This window comes from Onychostruthus taczanowskii, unplaced genomic scaffold, assembly GCF_017590055.1.
Source record: "Onychostruthus taczanowskii isolate IOZ18803 unplaced genomic scaffold, ASM1759005v1 scaffold297, whole genome shotgun sequence".
NCBI lineage: Eukaryota > Metazoa > Chordata > Aves > Passeriformes > Passeridae > Onychostruthus > Onychostruthus taczanowskii.
In genome coordinates, this window is record NW_024500316.1 from 55,648 (window position 1) to 78,003 (window position 22,356).

At 62.0% G+C, this 22,356-nt stretch overlaps 2 protein-coding genes across 2 annotated transcripts in view; one reads left to right on the forward strand and one right to left on the reverse strand.

Annotated features, from left to right (window-relative positions):
- ATP13A1 (ATPase 13A1) overlaps positions 1-2,385 on the forward strand; it is a 17,240-nt gene extending 14,855 nt beyond the window's left edge. The window contains exons 22-24 of the mRNA XM_041408251.1: positions 687-829; positions 1,261-1,651; positions 2,335-2,385. Of these exons, the coding sequence (XP_041264185.1) occupies positions 687-829; positions 1,261-1,651; positions 2,335-2,385 (585 nt within the window). The remainder of the gene's footprint in view (positions 1-686; positions 830-1,260; positions 1,652-2,334) is intronic.
- Positions 2,382-21,738, reverse strand: PNPLA6 (patatin like phospholipase domain containing 6). Its single transcript, XM_041408253.1, has 35 exons — positions 21,634-21,738; positions 21,061-21,111; positions 20,543-20,618; positions 20,370-20,452; positions 20,196-20,296; positions 19,708-19,860; positions 18,977-19,136; positions 18,317-18,397; positions 17,866-17,994; positions 17,706-17,786; positions 17,500-17,608; positions 17,319-17,405; positions 17,138-17,235; positions 16,543-16,749; positions 16,230-16,307; positions 15,910-16,115; positions 15,447-15,578; positions 15,250-15,373; positions 15,061-15,174; positions 14,641-14,716; positions 14,415-14,555; positions 13,717-13,780; positions 13,480-13,648; positions 13,023-13,205; positions 12,821-12,939; positions 11,989-12,145; positions 7,991-8,107; positions 7,843-7,912; positions 7,137-7,253; positions 6,728-6,844; positions 5,163-5,311; positions 4,476-4,628; positions 3,826-3,942; positions 3,160-3,398; positions 2,382-2,400 (listed from the first exon to the last, which is right to left on the reverse strand). The coding sequence occupies exons 1-35, from the start codon at positions 21,664-21,666 to the stop codon at positions 2,382-2,384; spliced, it is 4,110 nt and encodes a 1,369-aa protein (XP_041264187.1). The 5' UTR covers positions 21,667-21,738.
- Positions 21,739-22,356: the final 618 nt, after the last annotated feature.

Genomic DNA, 22,356 nt, shown 5'->3' on the forward strand with positions numbered 1-22,356 from the left:
CCGTCTGGGGTCGCGGAAAGGCGCGGTCCGGCGGGGGGAGGCTCTGGGGTGATCCCGAGAGTTCCTCCTCATCTCCGGGTCTGAGCTGGGAATTCCTGAATTTATCCCGAATTAGGGGAAAAGGGGCTTCCCCCCCTCCAAAAAATCAGATTTATGGTCAGGACAAAGTGGTTTCTGAAGGTGGGAATAGGGTTTGGAATGGCTCCCAAAGCTCCAGATCCAAATCCACCGTGGGAGCCAAGAATTCTGTGGGATCTGGCAAAATGAGGGAAAAAGGGGCTTTTTTTTTTCCCAAGATCCCATTTATTGTAAGAAATTCCATTATTATTATTATTATTATTATTATCATTATTGTTGTTGTTGTTGTTATTATTCTGAAACTGGAGGGGTGGAATGTTGCATTTGGGATCCTCCCAAAGCCATTTCTCCCCTCAGGATCTCAGTTTTTGGGATGAGCAGTGGGAAAGAGCCATAAAAGGCCCAAATTGAGGCTTTTCCATGGAAATCTGGAATTTTGAGCTGGCTCAGCTGGGAGTAAAGCCCCTAAATCCCAATTTCCCTGGGAACAAAACACCCAAAACCCCCCCCCGGACTCAACATTCCCTCACAATTCCCTGAAAAACTTCAGGATTCGGCCTCCAACCCTGCCGTGCCACATTCCCGGTTTTTATTCCCGTTTTTCCCAGCCCCTCAAGACTCTTTCCAAGGAGAGGCCTCTTCCCAACATCTTCAACCTGTACACGGTGCTGACGGTGCTGCTGCAGTTCCTGGTGCATTTCCTGAGCCTGGTGTTCCTCTACCGGGAAGCTCAGGCCCGCAGCGAGCCCAGGTGAGGCCCCGATCCCGAAAAATTCCCAGGGAATTCCGGGATCGAGGTTTTACCCGAAAAAATTCCAGGGTTTTCCCCCCCGGTTCCTGCTGTCGCAGCATTCCCTGGTCCCATAAAAACCAGTCTGGTGAGCACTTCCCTCCATTTCCTGTGGGAATTGCATCCCAGGGAATTCCCATGGATCAAAAACCCCAAAATCCCCCAGGATTTTATCCATTCCCATAGAACAAAAACACCAAATCCCCCAGGAATTTATCCATTCCCATGGATCAAAAACCCCAAATCCCCCAGGATTTTATCCATTCCCATGGACAGAATAACCCATAAATTCCCATTTTCCCACTCCCAACCCACTTCAGACCCAATTCCACCCCTACAGCCGTGATTTTTTGGGGGTTGATCCCGGGGCTGATCCCGGTTTTCCCGGGCAGGGAGGAGGAGTTTGTGGATCTGAGCCGGGAGTTCGAGCCGTCGCTGGTGAACAGCACCGTGTACCTGCTGGCCATGGCCATGCAGACGGCCACCTTCGCCATCAACTACAAGGTGGGGCTTCCAGAACCTTCCCTTCCCACGCTTCTCCTGTTTTCCCGTTTTTCTCCCCATTTTTCCCAATTTCCGTTCCCCAGTGCCATCAAACCCCTTTTTACTGGTCCAGAGCTTCTGAGTTGGCTCCCAGTGCCCTCCCAGTACAAACCAGTGCCCTCCCAGTACAAACCAGTGCCCTCCCAGTGCCCTCCCAGTGCATCCCAGTGCCCTCCCAGCGTACCCCAGTGTACCCTAGTGCCCTCCCAGCATATCCCAGTGCCCTCCCAGTACAAACCAGTGCCCTCCCAGTGCCCTCAGGGATTTGGGATGGGATCCGTGCCCCCTTCCCACGGAACATTCCGGAATTCCCGGGGATTTGGGGATGTGGGGTGGGATCCGTGCCCCGTTCCCGCGGAACATTCCGGAATTCCCGGGGATGTGGGGTGGGATCCCTGCCCCGTTCCCGCAGAACATTCCGGAATTCCTGGGGATGTGGGGTGGGATCCGTGCCCCGTTCCCACGGAACATTCCGGAAGGGAAATCCCAACATTTCCACGGGATATGGGAATTGTCCCTGCCTGTGGGTTGGGAGGGGATGTGGAGCCCATTCCCACCGGGAACATTCTGGAATTCCCGGGGCTGTGGGGTGGGATCCGTGCCCCGTTCCCACGGAACATTCCGGAATTCCCGGGGATTTGGGGATGTGGGGTGGGATCCGTGCCCCGTCCCCACGGAACATTCCGGAATTCCCGGGGATTTGGGGATGTGGGATCCGTGCCCCGTTCCCACGGAACATTCCGGAATTCCCGGGGATTTGGGGATGTGCTCGGCAGCTTTCCAGAGTTCCCGGAATTCCCCAGAGTTTCTTGGCATTTTCCGAAATTTCCCGAGGATTTTTTTTGGAATTTGGCAATGGGAAAAAAAAAAAAAAATCCTGATCAAGGTCTTTTTTTTTTTTTTTTTTTTTGGAATTGTTTTAGCTGAGGGAAAAAAAATGGGAACGGTGGGAAGTAAAAATATCACGGATTTAGGGGCTGGGGGAGGGGCTGTGGATGCAAAATCCTCAAAAACCGTGAATGAAACCCAAAAACTGGGAATTAAACATAAAAATTCAGGAATTAAACAAAAATTCAGGAATTAAACCCAAACACTGAGGATTAAACAAAAAAAACAAAAAAAAATCCCATTTCTCCCCGTCCAGTTCCCATCCCAGTCCCATTCCCAGTTCCCAATTCCATTCCCAGTTCCCATTTTTCCCATTTTTCCCATTTTTCCCATTCCCATTTTTCCCATTCCAGTCCCATTCCCAGTTCCCATTTTTCCCATTCCCTTTTTCATTTTTCCCATTCCCATCCCCCCATCAACCACCAGCCACTTTTCTTTTGAAATTCCCGAACCGGCGCAATAAGACTCCACAAACCAATAATTAATCAATAATTAACCAATAATTAATCAATAATTAACCGACAATTAACCAATTCCCATCCAGCCGGCCTGGATTTCTGTAAGAACCGTTAAAAAAAAAAAAAAAAAAGGAAAATTTACAGCAGCGCCCCCCCGTGGCCGGCCGGGGGAGCGGGACAGTGCAACAGTGCCGGGGGACACCGGGGGGACACCGGGGGTCCTGGGCCCCGTGGGAAAGTGCCAGAACGGGGGGGGCCAGGGCAGGGACCCCCGGGGTGGGGGAGGGGACGTTGGGGACCCCCGGGGCGCGGGGGGAGGGGCGGTGCCACCGGGGGTCCCCCCCCAATTCCAGCCCCCAAATCCCAGCCCCAAACCGCAGCCCCAAATCCCAGCCCTCAAACCCCAGTCCCCAAATCCCAGCCCCCAGATCCTGGCCCCCAAGCCTCAGATCTCCACCCCCAGCCCTGAATCCACACCCCCGGGGTGTCCCCTCCCCGTCCCTGTGCTGTCCCCTCGCTGTCCCCTCCCTGTCCCCGCTGTCACCGTCGCCGTAGCCGTCGGACAGGTAGGACTGGGCGGGCTCGATGCGCGACACGATCTCAGCCAGGTCCGTGAAACCGGCACTGGGACAGGTGAGCACCTGAGGGGACACCACGGGGGACAGGTGAGCACCTGAGGGGACACCACGGGGGACAGGTGAGGGGACAGGTGAGCACCTGAGGGGACACCACGGGGGACAGGTGAGGGGACAGGTGAGCACCTGCAGGGGACACCTGAGCACCTGCAGGGGACAGAGGGGACAGGACGGGCACACGGAAGGGACCGATGGGGCAAAGGACGGACAGGACAGGGACCAGGGGGACAAAGGGTGACAAGGAGGGTGACAGGAACAGGGTGATAGTAACAGGAAGGTCACCCAGGAGGTGACACCCCTCAAAGGACAGTGACAAGGCTGGGGAGGCCCCTCCCACGGCGAGCCAGGGAAGGTCCCCAATGAGCCACCACCCTCCGTGTCCTGCCATACCCCTCCCGTGTCCCCAGGTGTCCCCACGTGTCCCCGAGCTCACGTCCATGCGTTTGCTCTCGTAGAAGTCGGCCGAGCGCCGGTCCTTGACCATCTTCTCGATGACGTCCCCGCGGCTCCAGCCCTCGAACACCACCTTGCCGTGCTGGTAGCCAACGTCCTGGCGGCCAGGGGACAGTGGGCAGGGGACAGGGGACAGTGGGCAGGGGACAGGGGACAGTGGGCAGGGGACAGTGGCCCGGACACCCCCGAGATGGCCCACGACACCCCAGTGATGACCGGGGTGCTCAATTAATGGTCAAGGACACCTCAGCTGATGACCAGGACACCCAAGTGACAGTCAAGAACATTCAACGGATGGTCAAGGACATCCAGTGATGGCTGGAGAACCCCAACAATGACCAAAGAACCCCAACAATGGCCAAAAAAAACCCAACGATGGCCAAAGAACCCCAACGGTGACCAAAGAACCCCAAAAATGACCAAAGAACCCCAATGATGGCCAAAAAAACCCAACGATGACCGAAGAACCCCAACAATGGCCAAAGAACCCCAACATTAGCCAAAGAATCCCAACAATGACCAAAGAACCCCAAAAATGACCGAAGAATCCCAACGATGACCGAAGAACCCCAACCCACGTCTGGAGCCCCCCAGCCCAACGCCCCCGAGCCACCCCCAGCCCCGACTCACGTAGATCTCATCGAACTTGCCGAAGTCCATGGTCTTGAAGCGGTCGATGGGCGGCCGGATGTACTCGCAGTACGAGCTGGACTTGACCACCTCCAGCTGCCGCACGCAGGACACGTAGGCCAGGCGCGACTGGATCTCCGCCATGTCCGGCACCTGCCGGGACCCGACACTCAGGACGCGCCCAGCACCTCGTCATCCTCATCATCATCGTCATTGTCATTGTTGTTATCATTATTGTCATCCTCATCATCATTGTCGTTGTCATTGTTGTCATTGTCGTTATCATTATTGTCATCCTCATCATCATCGTCGTTGTCATTGTCATTGTCATCATCATCGTCATTCTCATCATCGTCATCATCATCATGATTGTCATCCTCGTCATCATCGTCGTTGTCATCATTGTTGTCATCGTCATCATTGTCATCATCATCGTCATCATCATCATGATTGTCTTCCTCATCATCATCGTCATTGTCATCATTGTTGGCATCGTCATCATTGTCATCATGATTGTCATCCTCATCATCATCATCGTCATCATCACCATCATCATCATCCCCTGATGTCCCCCAGGACCTTCTCCATCCTCCTCCACCCCAAGCCATCTCCACCAGCTTGGCCTCGTCCCCGGGTGTCCCCTGGTGCCACCTCCCGCTGTCCCCCCGGGCCACCCCGCGCTCTCACCTTGACCTTCTCGGCCCAGGGGTTGAGGCGCTTCCAGAGGAGCCACCAGCCCGACAGGGAGTCGCCGTAGTTGCACAGGTCGGTCTCGTCCTGGCTGCCCACGTCGATGGCGATCACCGTCTTGGCGCCCATGTTGCGCGCGATGTCGGCTGCGGGGACAGACGGACAGACGGACGGCGGGCGGTCAGCGGCGTCGGGGGGCACCAGGGGGGCGGGGTGGAGGGTGGAGGTGTCCCCCCCACAGGAGGGGACACGGGAAGGGGGGTGGCATCAGTGGCATCAGGGGACACCAGGGGACAAGCTGGTGGGGGAGGAGGATGGAGAAGGTCCTGGGGGACATCAAGGGATGATGATGGTGATGATGATGAAGGTCATTTCCATAGAGAAGGGGTTGGAGGTGATCCTGGAGGACACCTAGGGATGATGATGATGGTGGAGAAAGGTGGCTTCAGACCCAAGGATGCCACCAGAGTCACCCGACGCGGTGGTGATGAGGCTGCAGGATGGAGGAAGGTCCCCAGCACATGGAGGGGACAAGAGTGACCTCCCAAGGCCACCAGAGGTGACACAGAATGGCCGGAAGATGCCCGGAGGAGCCTGGAGAGGACATCAAGAGATGGAAGGAGGTGAAGGAGGACGGAGAGGACACCTGGAGGTGGGAACGTCCAGAGATGGACGGTGACAGGTAAAGATGGCCCAGGAGGTCACCAAGGACACCCAGGGACGGCGCAGGATGGAGACCGAGGCAAAGGACACCAGCACCAGGAGGTGACAGCAGGAGGTGACACCAGGAGATGGCACCAGGAGATGATAGCAAGAGGTGACACCAGGAGGTGACACCAGATGACACCAGGAGGTGACAGAGGGTGGAGCTGCCGCAAGAGGCCAACCAGCATTGAAGACATCAAGAGATGACGGAAGAAGAATGGAAGATGGATCCTGCACATGAAGAAACCTGGAATATTCTGGAAAAAGTGCCTGGCATGGAAAAAACACCAGGAGATGGTGGAAGATGGATGGGTCCTGACCATGAAAATCCATGGAATGTTCTGGAAAAACCACCAAGCATGGAAAAGGCATCAAGAGATAATGAAGGATGGATGCTACACATGGAATACCATGGAATGTTCTGGAAAACCACCCTGCATGGTGGATCCTGACTATGAAAACCCATGGAACGTTCTGGAAAGCTGCCTGGCATGGAAAAACCACTGGGAGAAGATGGAAGACGGATGGATCCCGACCATGAAAACCCATGGAAAGTTCTGGAAAGCTGCCTGGCATGGAAAAACCACTGGGAGAAGACGGAAGATGGATGGATCCCAACCATGAAAACCCATGGAACGTTCTGGAAAAACCATCCGACACAGGAAAAAACCCACTGCCAGACAACAGCCAGCCATCCCTCGCCCATCAACGCCACCGAGACGCTGCCAAATCGAGCGAGAGGCGTCTCCGCTCCACCCTGGCTGCGTCCATCCATCCGTCCGTCCGTCTGTCCGTGCGCCGGCCGAGCCCCCGCCCCGCGCCCGCGGTGCCGCCGGTGCCGCGGCGGCCGCACTTGCCTGGCAGGTTGTTGATGTACCCCCCGTCCATCAGGAGGTTTCCGTCCTTGGGGTCGCAGAGCGGGGGCAGGTACCCCGAGAGGGTCATGCTGGCGCGCACGTAGCGCCAGAGCGAGCCTGCGCCGGCCGAACCGGGAACGGCACCGGGAACGGGACCGGGAAACCGGGAACGGAACCGGGAAACGCCGTCAGCGCCGGCGCCGCCCCGGCACCCGCCCTCGCCGCTCGCCCTGCCCGCGCCGGGATACGTCTGCGCCCCACGGGTCGGCCCCGTGGCGGGCAGAGGAACCCCGGTGCACCCTGACCGGTGGTGTGGACGCTCTGGACGTGGTTTTGGGGTGGTTTTTGGGGGGTTTTTTGGCGTTTTGTGGTTTTTTTGGGGGGTGGCCCCGGCGAGCGAGGTGCTGACCTGGGACATTGTTAACATAGCAGCCGTCCACCAGCCAGTGGCTGTCCTTGGGGTCGCAGAGCGGAGGCAGGTAGGGGGTATAGGAGGCACTGGCTCGGACGTAGCGCCAGAGGCTGCCTGGGGACGGAGAGGACACGGTCACGGCCACCGGGGACCGCGGGGGGTGACCGGGGAGGGACAGAGGGACGGGGGGGACGTTGGCAGCCAGCGGTGTGGGGAGGGGGCTGGGTTAGAGGGGTCAGCGGGGATTAGTGGGCATTAGAGGCCAGCAGGGGGGACGGGCAGGGGCCACCGGCAGCGGGGTGGCCGTGGACGGCTCAATGTCCCAGGTGAGCTCCGGCAGCGGGCGAGGACGAGGGGCAGCCACCACAATGGTCCCACCACCACCACCATGTCCCCACCACCACCGTGACGTCACCAACACCACCGTCATGTCCCCACCACCTCCAGGATGACCCCGCCGCCTCGATGTCCCCACCGTCACCGCCGTGTCCCCACCCAGCACTGCCACCGTGTCCCCATGCTGCACAGGGGGTTACTGGGGTTAGTGGTCAGCAGCGGTGTTAGCGCCTCGTGCAGCCCCGACTGTCCCCTCCCCGCCCTGCTGATGTCCCCAAGGTGGGGTCAGCAGCTCCTGGGGGCTCAGGATGCCACCCCTGCCCCTTGTCCCCAGTGTGTCCCCGCCGTGTCCCCAGGGAGCTCTCACCGTCCGTGTGCACCCGCATGGCCGAGGCCGTGATGTCCGTGGTGACGTTGAAGTAAGGAAGCCACAGGTCCTGCGGGGACGGCACGGGCTAGGTGACACCGTGGGGACATCGGGGAGGGGTCCGGGGGGACATCTGAGGGGGACACACCTCGATCTGTTTGTCCTGGAAGACTCGGTTGATGCTGGCGTTGAAGGCCGAGCCCGAGAACATGGAGGTGATGGGGTAGGTGAGGTCCAGCACGGTCTCAAAAACGGAATTCATGCACTGGGGAGGAGGAGGAGGAGAAGGAAGAAAAAAACAAAAAGAGAAAAGAAGCGGGAAAGAAATGAAGAAGAGGAAAAAGGAGAAGAAAAGAAGATGGAGCAGGAAAAGAGGAGAACACAGGAAGAAGGAGGAGAAGGAAAGGAGAGGGAAGAAGAGCAAGAGGAAGAAAAACAGGAAGAGGCCAGCTTAGAACCAGCTGGGCAGAGCTGGACACAGGCTGGGGGGGTCCCTGGGGTGGGGATGTCCCTGTCACCCACCCTGGCCGTGTCCCTGTCACCCACCCTGGCCATGTCCCCGTCACCCACCCTGTCCCACTCCCATGTCCCTGTCACCCACCCTGGCCCACTCCCATGTCCCCATCACCCACCCTAGCCCATTCCCATGTGTCCCTGTCACCCATCCTGGCCCACTCCCATGTCCCTGTCACCCACCCTGGCCGTGTCCCTGTCACCCACCCTGAGACACACAGGCCATAGGGACATCCACCCTGGCCGTGTCCCTGTCACCCATCCTGGCCCACTCCCATGTCCCTGTCACCCACCCTGGCTGTGTCCCCGTCACCCACCCTGGCCGTGTCCCTGTCACCCACCCTGGCCGTGTCCCTGTCACCCACCCTGGCCCACTCCCGTGCCCGCTGCTTGGTGCGCACGGCGCTGCGCTCCTCGGCGTAGAGCGCGCCGATGAAGGCGCCGATGGAGGTGCCCCCCACGAGGTCGATGGGGATCCCCGACTCCTCCATGTTCCTGATGACCCCGATGTGCGAGCATCGCCTGCCGGGGACAGTCCAGGGAAAACCGGGATCAGTCGGGGGCTGTGGGCCCCCTGGGGGGGTGGGAGGAGGGCGTGGGGACAGGGGGACACAGGATACAGGGACATGGGGATACGGGGACATGAGACACAGGGACATGGGACATGGGGACAGAGACACACAGGCCATAGGGAAAGGGGGACATGAGGACATAGGAACATGGGGACACAGGATACAGGGACATGAAGACACTGGGACATGGGGACACAGGGACATGGGGACACAGGACATGTGTCCCTGTCACCCATCCTGGCCCACTCCCATGTCCCTGTCACCCACCCTGGCCCACTCCCATGTCCCCATCACCCACCCTAGCCCATTCCCATGTGTCCCTGTCACCCATCCTGGCCCACTCCCATGTCCCTGTCACCCACCCTGGCCCACTCCCATGTCCCCATCACCCACCCTAGCCCATTCCCATGTGTCCCTGTCACCCATCCTGGCCCACTCCCATGTCCCTGTCACCCACCCTGGCCCACTCCCATGTCCCCATCACCCACCCTAGCCCATTCCCATGTGTCCCTGTCACCCATCCTGGCCCACTCCCATGTCCCTGTCACCCACCCTGGCCCACTCCCATGTCCCCATCACCCACCCTAGCCCATTCCCATGTGTCCCTGTCACCCATCCTGGCCCACTCCCATGTCCCTGTCACCCACCCTGGCCCACTCCCATGTCCCCATCACCCACCCTAGCCCATTCCCATGTGTCCCTGTCACCCATCCTGGCCCACTCCCATGTCCCTGTCACCCACCCTGGCCCACTCCCATGTCCCCATCACCCACCCTAGCCCATTCCCATGTGTCCCTGTCACCCATCCTGGCCCACTCCCATGTCCCTGTCACCCACCCTGGCCCACTCCCATGTCCCCATCACCCACCCTAGCCCATTCCCATGTGTCCCTGTCACCCATCCTGGCCCACTCCCATGTCCCTGTCACCCACCCTGGCCCACTCCCATGTCCCCATCACCCACCCTAGCCCATTCCCATGTGTCCCTGTCACCCATCCTGGCCCACTCCCATGTCCCTGTCACCCACCCTGGCCCACTCCCATGTCCCCATCACCCACCCTAGCCCATTCCCATGTGTCCCTGTCACCCATCCTGGCCCACTCCCATGTCCCTGTCACCCACCCTGGCCCACTCCCATGTCCCCATCACCCACCCTAGCCCATTCCCATGTGTCCCTGTCACCCATCCTGGCCCACTCCCATGTCCCTGTCACCCACCCTGGCCCACTCCCATGTCCCCATCACCCACCCTAGCCCATTCCCATGTGTCCCTGTCACCCATCCTGGCCCACTCCCATGTCCCTGTCACCCACCCTGGCCCACTCCCATGTCCCCATCACCCACCCTAGCCCATTCCCATGTGTCCCTGTCACCCATCCTGGCCCACTCCCATGTCCCTGTCACCCACCCTGGCCCACTCCCATGTCCCCATCACCCACCCTAGCCCATTCCCATGTGTCCCTGTCACCCATCCTGGCCCACTCCCATGTCCCTGTCACCCACCCTGGCCCACTCCCATGTCCCCATCACCCACCCTAGCCCATTCCCATGTGTCCCTGTCACCCATCCTGGCCCACTCCCATGTCCCTGTCACCCACCCTGGCCCACTCCCATGTCCCCATCACCCACCCTAGCCCATTCCCATGTGTCCCTGTCACCCATCCTGGCCCACTCCCATGTCCCTGTCACCCACCCTGGCCCACTCCCATGTCCCCATCACCCACCCTAGCCCATTCCCATGTGTCCCTGTCACCCATCCTGGCCCACTCCCATGTCCCTGTCACCCACCCTGGCCCACTCCCATGTCCCCATCACCCACCCTAGCCCATTCCCATGTGTCCCTGTCACCCATCCTGGCCCACTCCCATGTCCCTGTCACCCACCCTGGCCCACTCCCATGTCCCCATCACCCACCCTAGCCCATTCCCATGTGTCCCTGTCACCCATCCTGGCCCACTCCCATGTCCCTGTCACCCACCCTGGCCCACTCCCATGTCCCCATCACCCACCCTAGCCCATTCCCATGTGTCCCTGTCACCCATCCTGGCCCACTCCCATGTCCCTGTCACCCACCCTGGCCCACTCCCATGTCCCCATCACCCACCCTAGCCCATTCCCATGTGTCCCTGTCACCCATCCTGGCCCACTCCCATGTCCCTGTCACCCACCCTGGCCCACTCCCATGTCCCCATCACCCACCCTAGCCCATTCCCATGTGTCCCTGTCACCCATCCTGGCCCACTCCCATGTCCCTGTCACCCACCCTGGCCCACTCCCATGTCCCCATCACCCACCCTAGCCCATTCCCATGTGTCCCTGTCACCCATCCTGGCCCACTCCCATGTCCCTGTCACCCACCCTGGCCCACTCCCATGTCCCCATCACCCACCCTAGCCCATTCCCATGTGTCCCTGTCACCCATCCTGGCCCACTCCCATGTCCCTGTCACCCACCCTGGCCCACTCCCATGTCCCCATCACCCACCCTAGCCCATTCCCATGTGTCCCTGTCACCCATCCTGGCCCACTCCCATGTCCCTGTCACCCACCCTGGCCCACTCCCGTGTCCCTGTCATCCACCCTGGCCGTGTCCCTGTCACCCATCCTGGCCCACTCCCATGTCCCTGTCACCCACCCTGGCCCACTCCCATGTCCCCATCACCCACCCTAGCCCATTCCCATGTGTCCCTGTCACCCATCCTGGCCCACTCCCATGTCCCTGTCACCCACCCTGGCCCACTCCCGTGTCCCTGTCATCCTGCGCACGGCGCTGCGCTCCTCGGCGTAGAGCGCGCCGATGAAGGCGCCGATGGAGGTGCCCCCCACGAGGTCGATGGGGATCCCCGACTCCTCCATGTTCCTGATGACCCCGATGTGCGAGCATCGCCTGCCGGGGACAGTCCAGGGAAAACCGGGATCAGTCGGGGGCTGTGGGCCCCCTGGGTGTCCCTGTCACCCACCCTGGCCCACTCCCATGTCCCTGTCACCCACCCTGGCTGTGTCCCCGCCACCCACCCTGGCCGTGTCCCTGTCACCCACCCTGGCCGTGTCCCTGTCACCCACCCTGGCCCACTCCCGTGCCCGCTGCTTGGTGCGCACGGCGCTGCGCTCCTCGGCGTAGAGCGCGCCGATGAAGGCGCCGATGGAGGTGCCCCCCACGAGGTCGATGGGGATCCCCGACTCCTCCATGGCCTTGATGACCCCGATGTGCGAGCAGCCCCTGCCAGGGACAGTCCAGGGAAAACCGGGATCAGTTGGGGGCTGTGGGCACCCTGGGGGTGGGAGGAGGGCGTGGGGACAGGGGGACACAGGATACAGGGACATGGGGATACGGGGACATGAGACACAGGGACATGGGACATGGGGACAGAGACACACAGGCCATAGGGACAGGGGGACATGAGGACATAGGAACATGGGGACACAGGATACAGGGACATGGAGACACTGGGACATGGGGACACAGGGACATGGGACATGGAGACACTGGGACATGGGGACACGGGGACATGGGGACACAGGATACAGGGACATGAGGATACGGGAATGTGGGGACACAGGGACATGGGACATGGGGACAGAGACACACAGGCCATAGGGACAGGGGGACATGAGGACATAGGAACATGGGGACACAGGATACAGGGACATGAAGACACTGGGACATGGGGACACAGGGACATGGGGACACAGGATACAGGGACGTGCGGATACGGGGACATGGAGACACAGGGATATGGGACATGGGACATGGGGACAGGGGCACACAGGCCACAGGGACAGGGGGACATGAGGACATGGGGACACGGGACATGGGGACAAGGACACAGTCCATGGGAACAGGGGGACTTGAGGACATGGAGACACAGGGACATGGGGACAAGGCGTGTCCCACCTGGCGCCGCCGCCGCCCAGCACCAGGGCGATGGTGTTGCCGGTGAGGACGCGCGCCAGGCGCGAGAAGTCGCTGTGCCGGTCGGCGCTCTTCTCAAACACCTTCTCGTACATCTCCCGCTGCGGGGACACAGCGGGTGACAGTGACGGTGACAGCGGCCACCCCCGCGGAGGGGCCGGCCGCCCGGGGAGGGGACGCTCACCAGCTTGGCGGGGCTGCGGCGCGAGAAGACGCGGCGGGGGCAGCGGATGTGCAGGTGGCCCGAGCACCAGCTGCGCATGTTGAGCCACTCGACCGTGCGCGCCGGGCCGGCGCCGTCCTCGCGGTGCAGCAGCACCAGCTGCTTCAGCGCCCGCACCGCCGTGTTCTCCAGCATCTGCTCCAGCTGTGGTGGCACCAGCACGGGGCTGTGTCACCCCCGGAGCGCTGCGACACCCCCAGAGCTGGGATGTGGCCCCGTATTTTGTGTCCCCATGTTCCTGTGTCCCACCTCCAGATCCCTGTTCCCTGTCCCACCTCGCCCAGCGTGGGCTCCTGGTCGCCCCCCATGTCCCTGTCCCCCCCATGTCCCTGTCCCACCTCGCCCAGGGTGGGCTCCTGGCTGCCCCCCATGTCCCTGTCCCCACCATGTCCCTGTCCCCCCCACGTCCCTCTCCCACCTCGCCCAGGGCGGGCTCCTGGTCGCCCAGCCCCACGATGAGGACGCAGTCGGCCTGGCGGATGCAGCGCAGCGTCCAGGGGGTCAGCGTGCAGTCGGTCTGGTAGAGCACGATGCGGTGCAGGTCCTCCTGCTGCGCCAGCCAGCCGGACAGCCGGTACTCCTGGATGCTGCCGGGGCACCGAGCGGTCAGCAGCGGCCTGGGGGACGCGGCCACGCCGCTGCCCACCGCCCTTACCTCTCCAGAGCCGAGGAACCCAGGCGGGCACGGATGATGTCGCTGGTGAGGAGCAGCGTGGGGCCTGTGGAGGTGGGGATGTGGTCATCTCCAGGCCATGGTCACCACCGTGCCATGGGGATGTGGTCATCTCCAGGCCATGGTCACCACTGTGCCATGGGGATGTGGTCATCTCCAGGCCATGGTCACCACTGTGCCATGGGATGTGGTCATCTCCAGGCCATGGTCACCACCGTGCCATGGGGATGTGGTCATCTCCAGGCCATGGTCACCACCGTGCTATGGGATGTGGTCATCTCCAGGCCATGGTCACCACTGTGCCATGGGATGTGGTCATCTCCAGGCCATGGTCACCACCGTGCTATGGGATGTGGTCATCTCCAGGCAATGGAGTTGAGGTCATCTCCATGCCATGGTTGCCACCATGCCATGGGGCCGTGGTCACCACCGTGCCACGGTCACTGTCGTGCTGTGGTCACCGTGCCATGGTCAGCACCATGCTGTGGCCACCATCACGCCATCAAGTTGTGGTCACCATGCTATGGCTGCAACCATGCCACCGTCACCCTCATGGTGCCCACCACGGCCAAGACCACCCTGTGGGGCTGCAACCATCACCACCCCAGTTCACCAGCATGCCGTGACCCACGGTCACCGTCCGACGGTCACTGCCATGGTCAGTGTCCCTGGTCACTCACCGATGGCGTTGAGCGCGTGCTGCAGCTCCAGCGTGAAGGCTGCCATGGGCACCTCGTCGCACACGGGCAGCACCGCCACCGTCGACAGGTTGCTGGTGGGGTTGATGGGCTCTGAGCTGGAGGCCATGCCCAGGCCGGGCCCTGGGTGGACACGGAGGAGTGGACACACCGCTCTGGTGACGGCCACCAGCCCCGCAGAGGCCGCCCCGTTGTCCCCAGGTCCTACCTGCAAAGGGCCCGCGGAGCTGCTGGAGGTTCCCCAAGATCTTCTGGCTCAGGAGGTGGATGAGCCGGGTGACCACCTGTGGGGACAAGGACAAGGATGGCCATCAGACATGGCAGAGGCTCATCAACACCCCAAACTAGTGTTCTACAGCAGTTTTTGGGTGCCACCACCACTGCCTGTCCTTGGAGACCTCTGGTGCCACCACGCCCCACCCATCAAGACCTCAAGTGTCACCAAAACGAGGCTGTCAGGTGCCACCACCACCCACTCTTCAAGACCTCAGGTGCTACCACCCCTTCCTCCACTCTCCTCCTCCAACAGCTTCATTAACTCCTTAATTGAAGTTGGTTTTAATTACAGTCACAGCCACCAGCTGGGCCGTGGGGACACGGGGACACCCCAAGGGACACCCGGGGGTACCTGTGGGTATCGGCGCTTGATGTTGTTGAGGGTCCCCTCGGGCAGCTTGGCCAGCTCCGTGTCCCTCACGGCGTGCACCGTGGTGGCCCGGGGCTGCCGCGTCAGCGCCTCCACCTGCGGGACGAGGCCGTGGAGCCACCCGAGGACGTTTGAGCACTGTCCCCAAGGTGTCCCCAGGGTGACACTCACCACGCCCACGAGGTCCCCGCGGCCGTACTCGCCCACCAGCTCCTTCTTGCCGCTGCCCTTCTGGATGACCGAGCGCAGCCGCCCGTTGAGCACGATGTAGGTGCAGTCCGACTTGTCCCCCTGCCTGGGGACAGCGCCTGTGGCACCCCTGGTGTCCCTCCCCGAGCTGAGGTGGACACCTGGGTGTGGCCACTCACCTGTAGAGCGCCCGGCCAGCCTCCACGGCCATCCAGTCGATGGCAAAGTCCATCTGGCGCACGAAGGGCGACATGCGGGCGGCCACGGTGTGGGCCACGCTCAGCACCACGCTGGGCTGCTCCCGCATGATCCTGGGGGAAACAGGGCACCCTGGTGACCCCAAAATGTCCCCCCTGAGGTGGGGAACGCCACAGAGCACCCCAGGGAGGAGGGGAACCACCAGGATCGTGGTGGCCTCGCTCAGGACACCCCGCAATTCCACCATGGGGCTGGGAACATTCCCTGGGGAGATGTTCTTGTGGTGGAACCACCCCAAAGAGGGGACCACCCCGAAGTGATGGGGAACCATCCCAAAGAGATGCGGGATCCCCAAGGTCACCGCAAAGCCACGGAGATCCATCACAAGATGGATCCACACCAGGTCCTGGGGCCCCTTGAGGACACCAAAGGACACAGACTCACTCGTAGAAGTCGGACTTGGAGATCTTGAGGAAGGTGCAGTCACGGTTGGCCTTGATGGTGAAGATGAGGGGCTCCCCAGTGAGCACGGCCAGCTGTCCCACCAGCTCGCCAGGCTGTGTCAGGAACAGGCACACGTCCTCCTCCTTGTCGATCATGCGCTGGTACACGTGCAGGCACCCCCAGAGCACGAAGTGCAGGCTCACGTCCTGCCAGAAATGTCCCCCGTCACCTGGCAGGTCCCACCAGCACCACCACGGCGTGGTGTTCTGGTTCTGGGGTTGTTTCTGCCCCACCACAAGGTGACAGCCCCCAAAACCCACCTGGTCACCCTGGCGGGCGATGACCGTGCCACCCTTAGCATGGTGGAGCAGGACGCGGTTGTTGAGGAGAGAAGGGTCCTGGGAAGGAGAACGGGACCATTGAGGGGTCACCACAAGGGGATGGGACGACCAGGAGGCCACCATGAGGAGATGGGAACCCACCACAAAGTGACAAGTGGGGACCACCCCAAAGAGACAGGGGACCACCATAAAGGTGACTAAGGCCGCCACAAAGCCACGGGGGACCACCAGGAGCCCACCAGGAACCCACCCTGACCCCACAAAGCCCTGCTGACGCCCTGGCCGCCCTCACCTCGACCTTCATGAGTTTGATGAGCTCTCGCTTGGCCTCCTCGAAGATGTCGCTGGTCTGGCGGCCCTGGAAGGGCCCAAAGGGACACGTCCCTGTCCCCGTGCCCGTGCCCGTGGCCGCGTCCTCCTCGCAGGAGCTGTAGTGGTAGATCCCCGAGGGCTGCTCCTCCAGCGTCACCGACTTGCGCTCCTTGGGCTCCTGGGACACCTGGGGGGGATTTGGAGGGGATTTTGGGTGGGATTTGGGTGGGAATCGGGGAATTTAGGTGGAATTTAGGTGGGATTTGGGATGGGATTTGGGTGGGATTTCAGGTGAGATTCAGGGTGGGATTTGGGTGGGATTTAGGGTGGGATTCAGGGTGAGATTCAGGATGGGAATCGGGCTGGATTTGGGTGGGATTCGGGATGGAATTTGGGTGGGATTTGGGGTGGCATTTGGGGTGGGATTTGGGTGGCATTTGGGGTGGGATTCAGGGCGGGATTTGGGTGGGATTCGGGATGGAATTTGGGTGGAATTTGGGGTGGCATTTGGGTGGCATTTGGGGTGGGATTCAGGGCGGGATTTGGGTGGGATCAGCACAAACCCCACCCCGTACCTGCCCGAAGGCGCCGGTGCTGTCCTCCTGCAGCGACACCGAGATGCGCCCGCGCTCGTAGGCCATGTCGAAATCGGAGCGCGGAGCCTTCTGGATGCCTGGGCGGGGTCACGGGGGTCACCAAACGGGGACAAAGCCACCCCCGGGTGACAGCCACACCCCTGGGAGGGCTGGCACCCACCGGAGATGTCCACGGGCATGGAGATGCAGCGGCTCAGCAGCGGCGGCGGTGCCGGCGCCTCCAGGCCGGTGGTTTTCATCAGCTCGGCTGCGGGATGAGACCCCCCCCCACCCCAAAACTGAGCATGGAGACCCCAGAACTGCTCGGGGTCGGGGGTCTCAGGACCCTCCTGGTGCCTCACCGGTGTCCCGGCCCTCGTCGGTGCTGCCCAGGCTGCGCTTGCCGTGCCGGACGGGGCTGGTGCGGGCGGCGTGGCCAGGCTGCGGGAAGAGCCGCAGGGGCTGCATGTCCTGCAGGTTTGGGGACAGACGGACATCAGAGGGACTGGGGGGACATCAGAGGGAGCCGACGCAGCCCAGGACCCCCCGAATTTCAGCCTGAACTCACGTGGCTGAAGAGCTCGTTGGTCAAGCCCAGGTAGTTGTGCAAGGCCAGGAAGGTGACGCGCTGCAGCCGCACCATGATGATCTGCGGGGGGACACGAGGCCACCGTGGCTCCCCTGCCACCCTGAGGGACCTCGCGGGGGTCCCCCGGAGCCCAGCTCACCTGCACCACCCTGACCAGGCTCTCGGGGTACTTCTCAAAGACGGCTGAGAAGGCCTCGACCGGCAGGCGCAGCACGGTGGAGTCCTCGGCCGCGCGGGCGCACACCGTCCGGTACGGCCGCTGGTGGCCCTGGGGACACCGCGGGGTCAGGGGACCCAGGGGGCCTGGGGACAGCTGGCGGGCAGGGGTGGCACTGGGGTTTTGGGCAGTTGGGTTTGGGGTGGCCGTAGTTGGCTGGAGGGGTTTGGGGACAGTTGGTGACGTTTGGGGACAGTTGTGGTTGGGGTTGGGATGGCCACCATTGCGTTGGAGGGGTTTGGGGACAGCTTGGGGGGGCTGGGGACAGTCACCCACTGAGCTTAGGGGGGACTGGGGACATGCCAGCTGGGTGTGGCAGGGTTTGGGGACAGCCCCCGCAACGTCCCCAGGGCGTTGGGGACGTGGCCGGTACCGTGATGACGTCGAGGATGCTGAGCAGGCTGTGGACGCTGTCCCCAGGGAACACCTCCTTCATCACTGTCTCCTTCCCGTCCTGCTGGGACACAGCCCGTGTCCCCTGGTGTCCTCTGAGTGTCCCCTGGTGTCCCCTGAGTGTCCCCTGCCTGCTCCCTGTGTGCCCTCTAATGTTCTTGGCTGTTCTTGGGGTGTCTCTGAATGTCCTTGGGCTGTCTCCAGGGTGTCCCCAACTGTCTCTGAGTGTCTCCAGATGTGCCCTGGGTGTCCTTGTGTGTCCTTGAAAGCCCCTGGGGTGTCCCTGACTGTGTCTGGTGTCCCCCAGGTGTCCTTGGGTGTCTCCAGGTATCCCCTGTGTGTCCCTGGCTGCCCCTAGAGTGTCTCCTGGATGTCCTTGAGTGTCCCCATCTCTCCCTGAGATGTTCCCCAGATACCCATGGGGGTCAGGGTGTCACCCAGGTGTCCACCAGGTGCCCCAGGTGTCTCCTGGACGTCCTTGAGTGTCCCCATCTCTCCCTGAGATGTTCCCCAGACACCCCTGGGTGTCCCCAGGTGTCCCCTGGCTGTCCCAAGGTGTCCTTGGCCATCTCCTGGATATCCCTGGCCAGCTGTGGGCTGTCCCCCCAGGCGTCCCCCGTGTCCCCAGGCGTCCCCGCACCGTCTCGGTGAGCAGCAGCTCCAGCTTGCCCTCCTGCAGGACGTAGATGCTGGTGTCGGGCTGGCCGGGCCGGAACACGTCCTCGCCCTGCTGGCACTGCTGGAACACCATGTGCTTGCACAGCTCCAGGAACAGCGGCTTCTCAAAGTGTCCCAGCACCCTGCGGGGACAGCCGTGCCACCACGGGGACAGACGGGACACGGGGACAGCCGTGCCACCACGGGGACAGCAGGACACGGGGACACCGCAGGGATGCCATGGGGACAGCAGGGACAGGGGGACCTGCCCCACGTGCCATGGAGAGGGGGATCCAGGGGTGCCCTTGGAGAGGTGTCCAAGGGTGGAGTTCGATCCCTGTGGTCCAGTGCTGGCCCCAGGGATGGATCCCGATCCCATCAATGGATCCTGACCCCATCAATGGGTCCTGACCCCATAAATGGATCCCAATTCCATCAATGGATCCCGACCCCATCAATGGATCCCAATTCCATAAATGGATCCCAAAGCCCAAGGACAGACCCTGATCCCATGGACACATCCCACGGACAGACCCCGACCACACAGACAGATCCCAACCCCACAGACAGATCCTGACCCTATGGACAGACCCCAGCCCCACAGACAGACCGGGGCCCCACAGACAGACCCCACAGACAGACCCCGGCTCCACGGACAGACCGGGGCCCCACAGACAGACCCCAGCCCCACAGACAGACCCCGGCCCCGCTCACCGGACGTTCTTGAGCATGTAGAGCACCTCGGAGGGCAGGTGTGACGAGGCCACGTCGAACTCGGTCAGGTCGGCCTCCAGCACCGAGGGCGGCGGCTCCTTCAGCTGCAGCGTGGGGGGCTCCTTCTGGATGCGCAGGAAGCTGGCCGAGACCCTGGGGACAGCGAGGGGACAGCATGGGGACACGGCGGGGACAGCGTGGGGACAGGGCGGGGACAGCGGGGGGCCAGCTCATGGACAGATCCCAATCCCAGAGACTGATCCCAACCCCACAGACAGATCCCAACCCCACAGCCAGATCCCAGGGACAGATCCCACAGTCAGACCCCCATCCCACAGCCAGATCCCAACCCCACACACAGATCCCACAGTCAGACCCCAGGGACAGATCCCATGACAGATCCCCCAACCCCACACACAGATCCCAGGGACAGATCCCAGGGACAGATCCCAGGGGCAGATCCCAGGCACACATCCGGCCCCGCTCACTTCTTGGCGATGCTGAGCACCTTGAGCTTCTTGCGGCTGCGGGGCCGCGCGGCGCCGCTGGCCGTGCTGACGTCCACCAGCGACGAGGTGGACTGGGACACCTGGCAGGGCGGGGACACGGTGTCACCCGCCGCGGCGGCCCGGTGCCACCCCCGCCGCCGCCCCGAGGGTCACCTTACGCATGATCTTGCGGCTGTAGAACAGGACCTTGTCCCGCTTGCGGAAGCGGTAGCGCGGCGGCTCCTGCGCGGGGACCTCTGGGGACACCGAGGGGACACCGAGGGGTCGGTGTGAGGGGACAGCGCTGTCCCCCCCGTCCCCAGCGCCAGCCCGGCGGTGGCACTCACTCTTAAGGCGCAGCCACCAGCCCAGCACGGCGACGGCCATGGCGACGACGGCGAGGCCCAGGATGGTCCCCAGCACCTGCGGGGGGACAGGGGTGTCCCCACCTTGTCCCCACCCTGTCCCCGGTGTCCCCAGGGGATGGAGACAAGCACAGGGGGTGACCGATGGCGCTGCCAGGGTGGGAGGGGCGTGGCTGTGTTGGGGACCGGGACACGCCCCCAGGGGACAAGGTTGTGTCCCTTCAGGGGGTGCTGAGCAGCAGTGGGGACATGGGGACATTGGGGACATGGTGACACTGTGCCTTTGAACATGGGGACACTGGGGACACAGGGACACAGGGACATGGGGACATGGGGACATGGGGACATGGGGACATGGGGACATGGGGACATGGGGACACTGGGGACATGGGGACATGGGGACACAGGGACATGGGGACATGGGGACATGAGGACACGGGGACATGAGGACACGTGGACATGGGGACATGGGGACACAGGGACAGTGATGCCACCCTCACCGGGAGCCGCTCCCTGCTGAAGATGGCCAGCGGCCCCCTCAGCGCCGAGCCCTGCGGGGACAAGGGACAGCTGAGCCCCCGTGTCCCCGCCCTGGGGTGACAGGGACAGGGACAAGGGACAGCTGAGCCCCCGTGTCCCCACCCTGGGGTGTCAGGGACGGGGACAAGGGACAGCTGAGCCCCCGTGTCCCCGCCCTGGGGACACCGGGGTGACAGGGACGGGGACAAGGGACAGCTGAGCCCCCGTGTCCCCACCCTGGGGACACCAGGGTGACAGGGACGGGGACAAGGGACAGCTGAGCCCCCATGTCCCTGCCCTGGGGTGACAGGGTGACAGGGACAGGGACAAGGGACAGCTGAGCCCCCGTGTCCCTGGCCTGGGGACACCAGGGTGACAGGGACGGGGACAAGGGACAGCTGAGCCCCCGTGTCCCCGCCCTGGGGTGACAGGGACAGGGACAAGGGACAGCTGAGCCCCCGTGTCCCCGCACTGGGGTGACAGGGACAGGGACAGGCACAAGGGACAGCTGAGCCCCCGTGTCCCCGCCCTGGGGTGACAGGGACGTGTCCCACCTCGGCCTCCTGCTGCGACTCGCTCTGCCCCATGGCCGGGGGGGGCTGCGCCCGTCCAAAATCCTGCCAGAAACCGGGAAAACGGGAAAAACGGGGAAAAATGGGGGAAACGGGGAAAAATGGGGGGAAATGGGAAAAATGGGGGGAAATGGGGAAAACGGGGGAAAATGGGAAAAACAGGGGAACGGGTAAAAAAGGGGAAAAATGAGGAAAATGGGGAAAATGGGGAAAAGCAGGGAAAATGGGGAAAATGGGAAAAATGGGGGGGAATGGGGGAAAATGGGAAAAAATGTGGGAAAAAAGGGGGAAAATGGGGGAAATGGGGGGAAATGGCGAAAATGGGGGGAAATGGGGAGAATGGGGGGGGAATGGGGGGAAAGGGGAAAATGGGAAAAACAGGGAAAAGGGGGAAAATGGGGAAAACGGGGGAAAATGGGAAAAACAGGGGAACGGGTAAAAAAGGGGAAAATGGGAAAAACAGGGAAAAAGGGGAAAATGGGGAAAACGGGGGAAAATGGGAAAAACAGGGGAACGGGTAAAAAAGGGGAAAAATGAGGAAAATGGGGAAAATGGGGAAAAGCAGGGAAAATGGGGAAAATGGGAAAAATGGGGGGGAATGGGGGAAAATGGGAAAAAATGTGGGAAAAAAGGGGGAAAATGGGGGAAATGGGGGGAAATGGCGAAAATGGGGGGAAATGGGGAGAATGGGGGGGGAATGGGGGG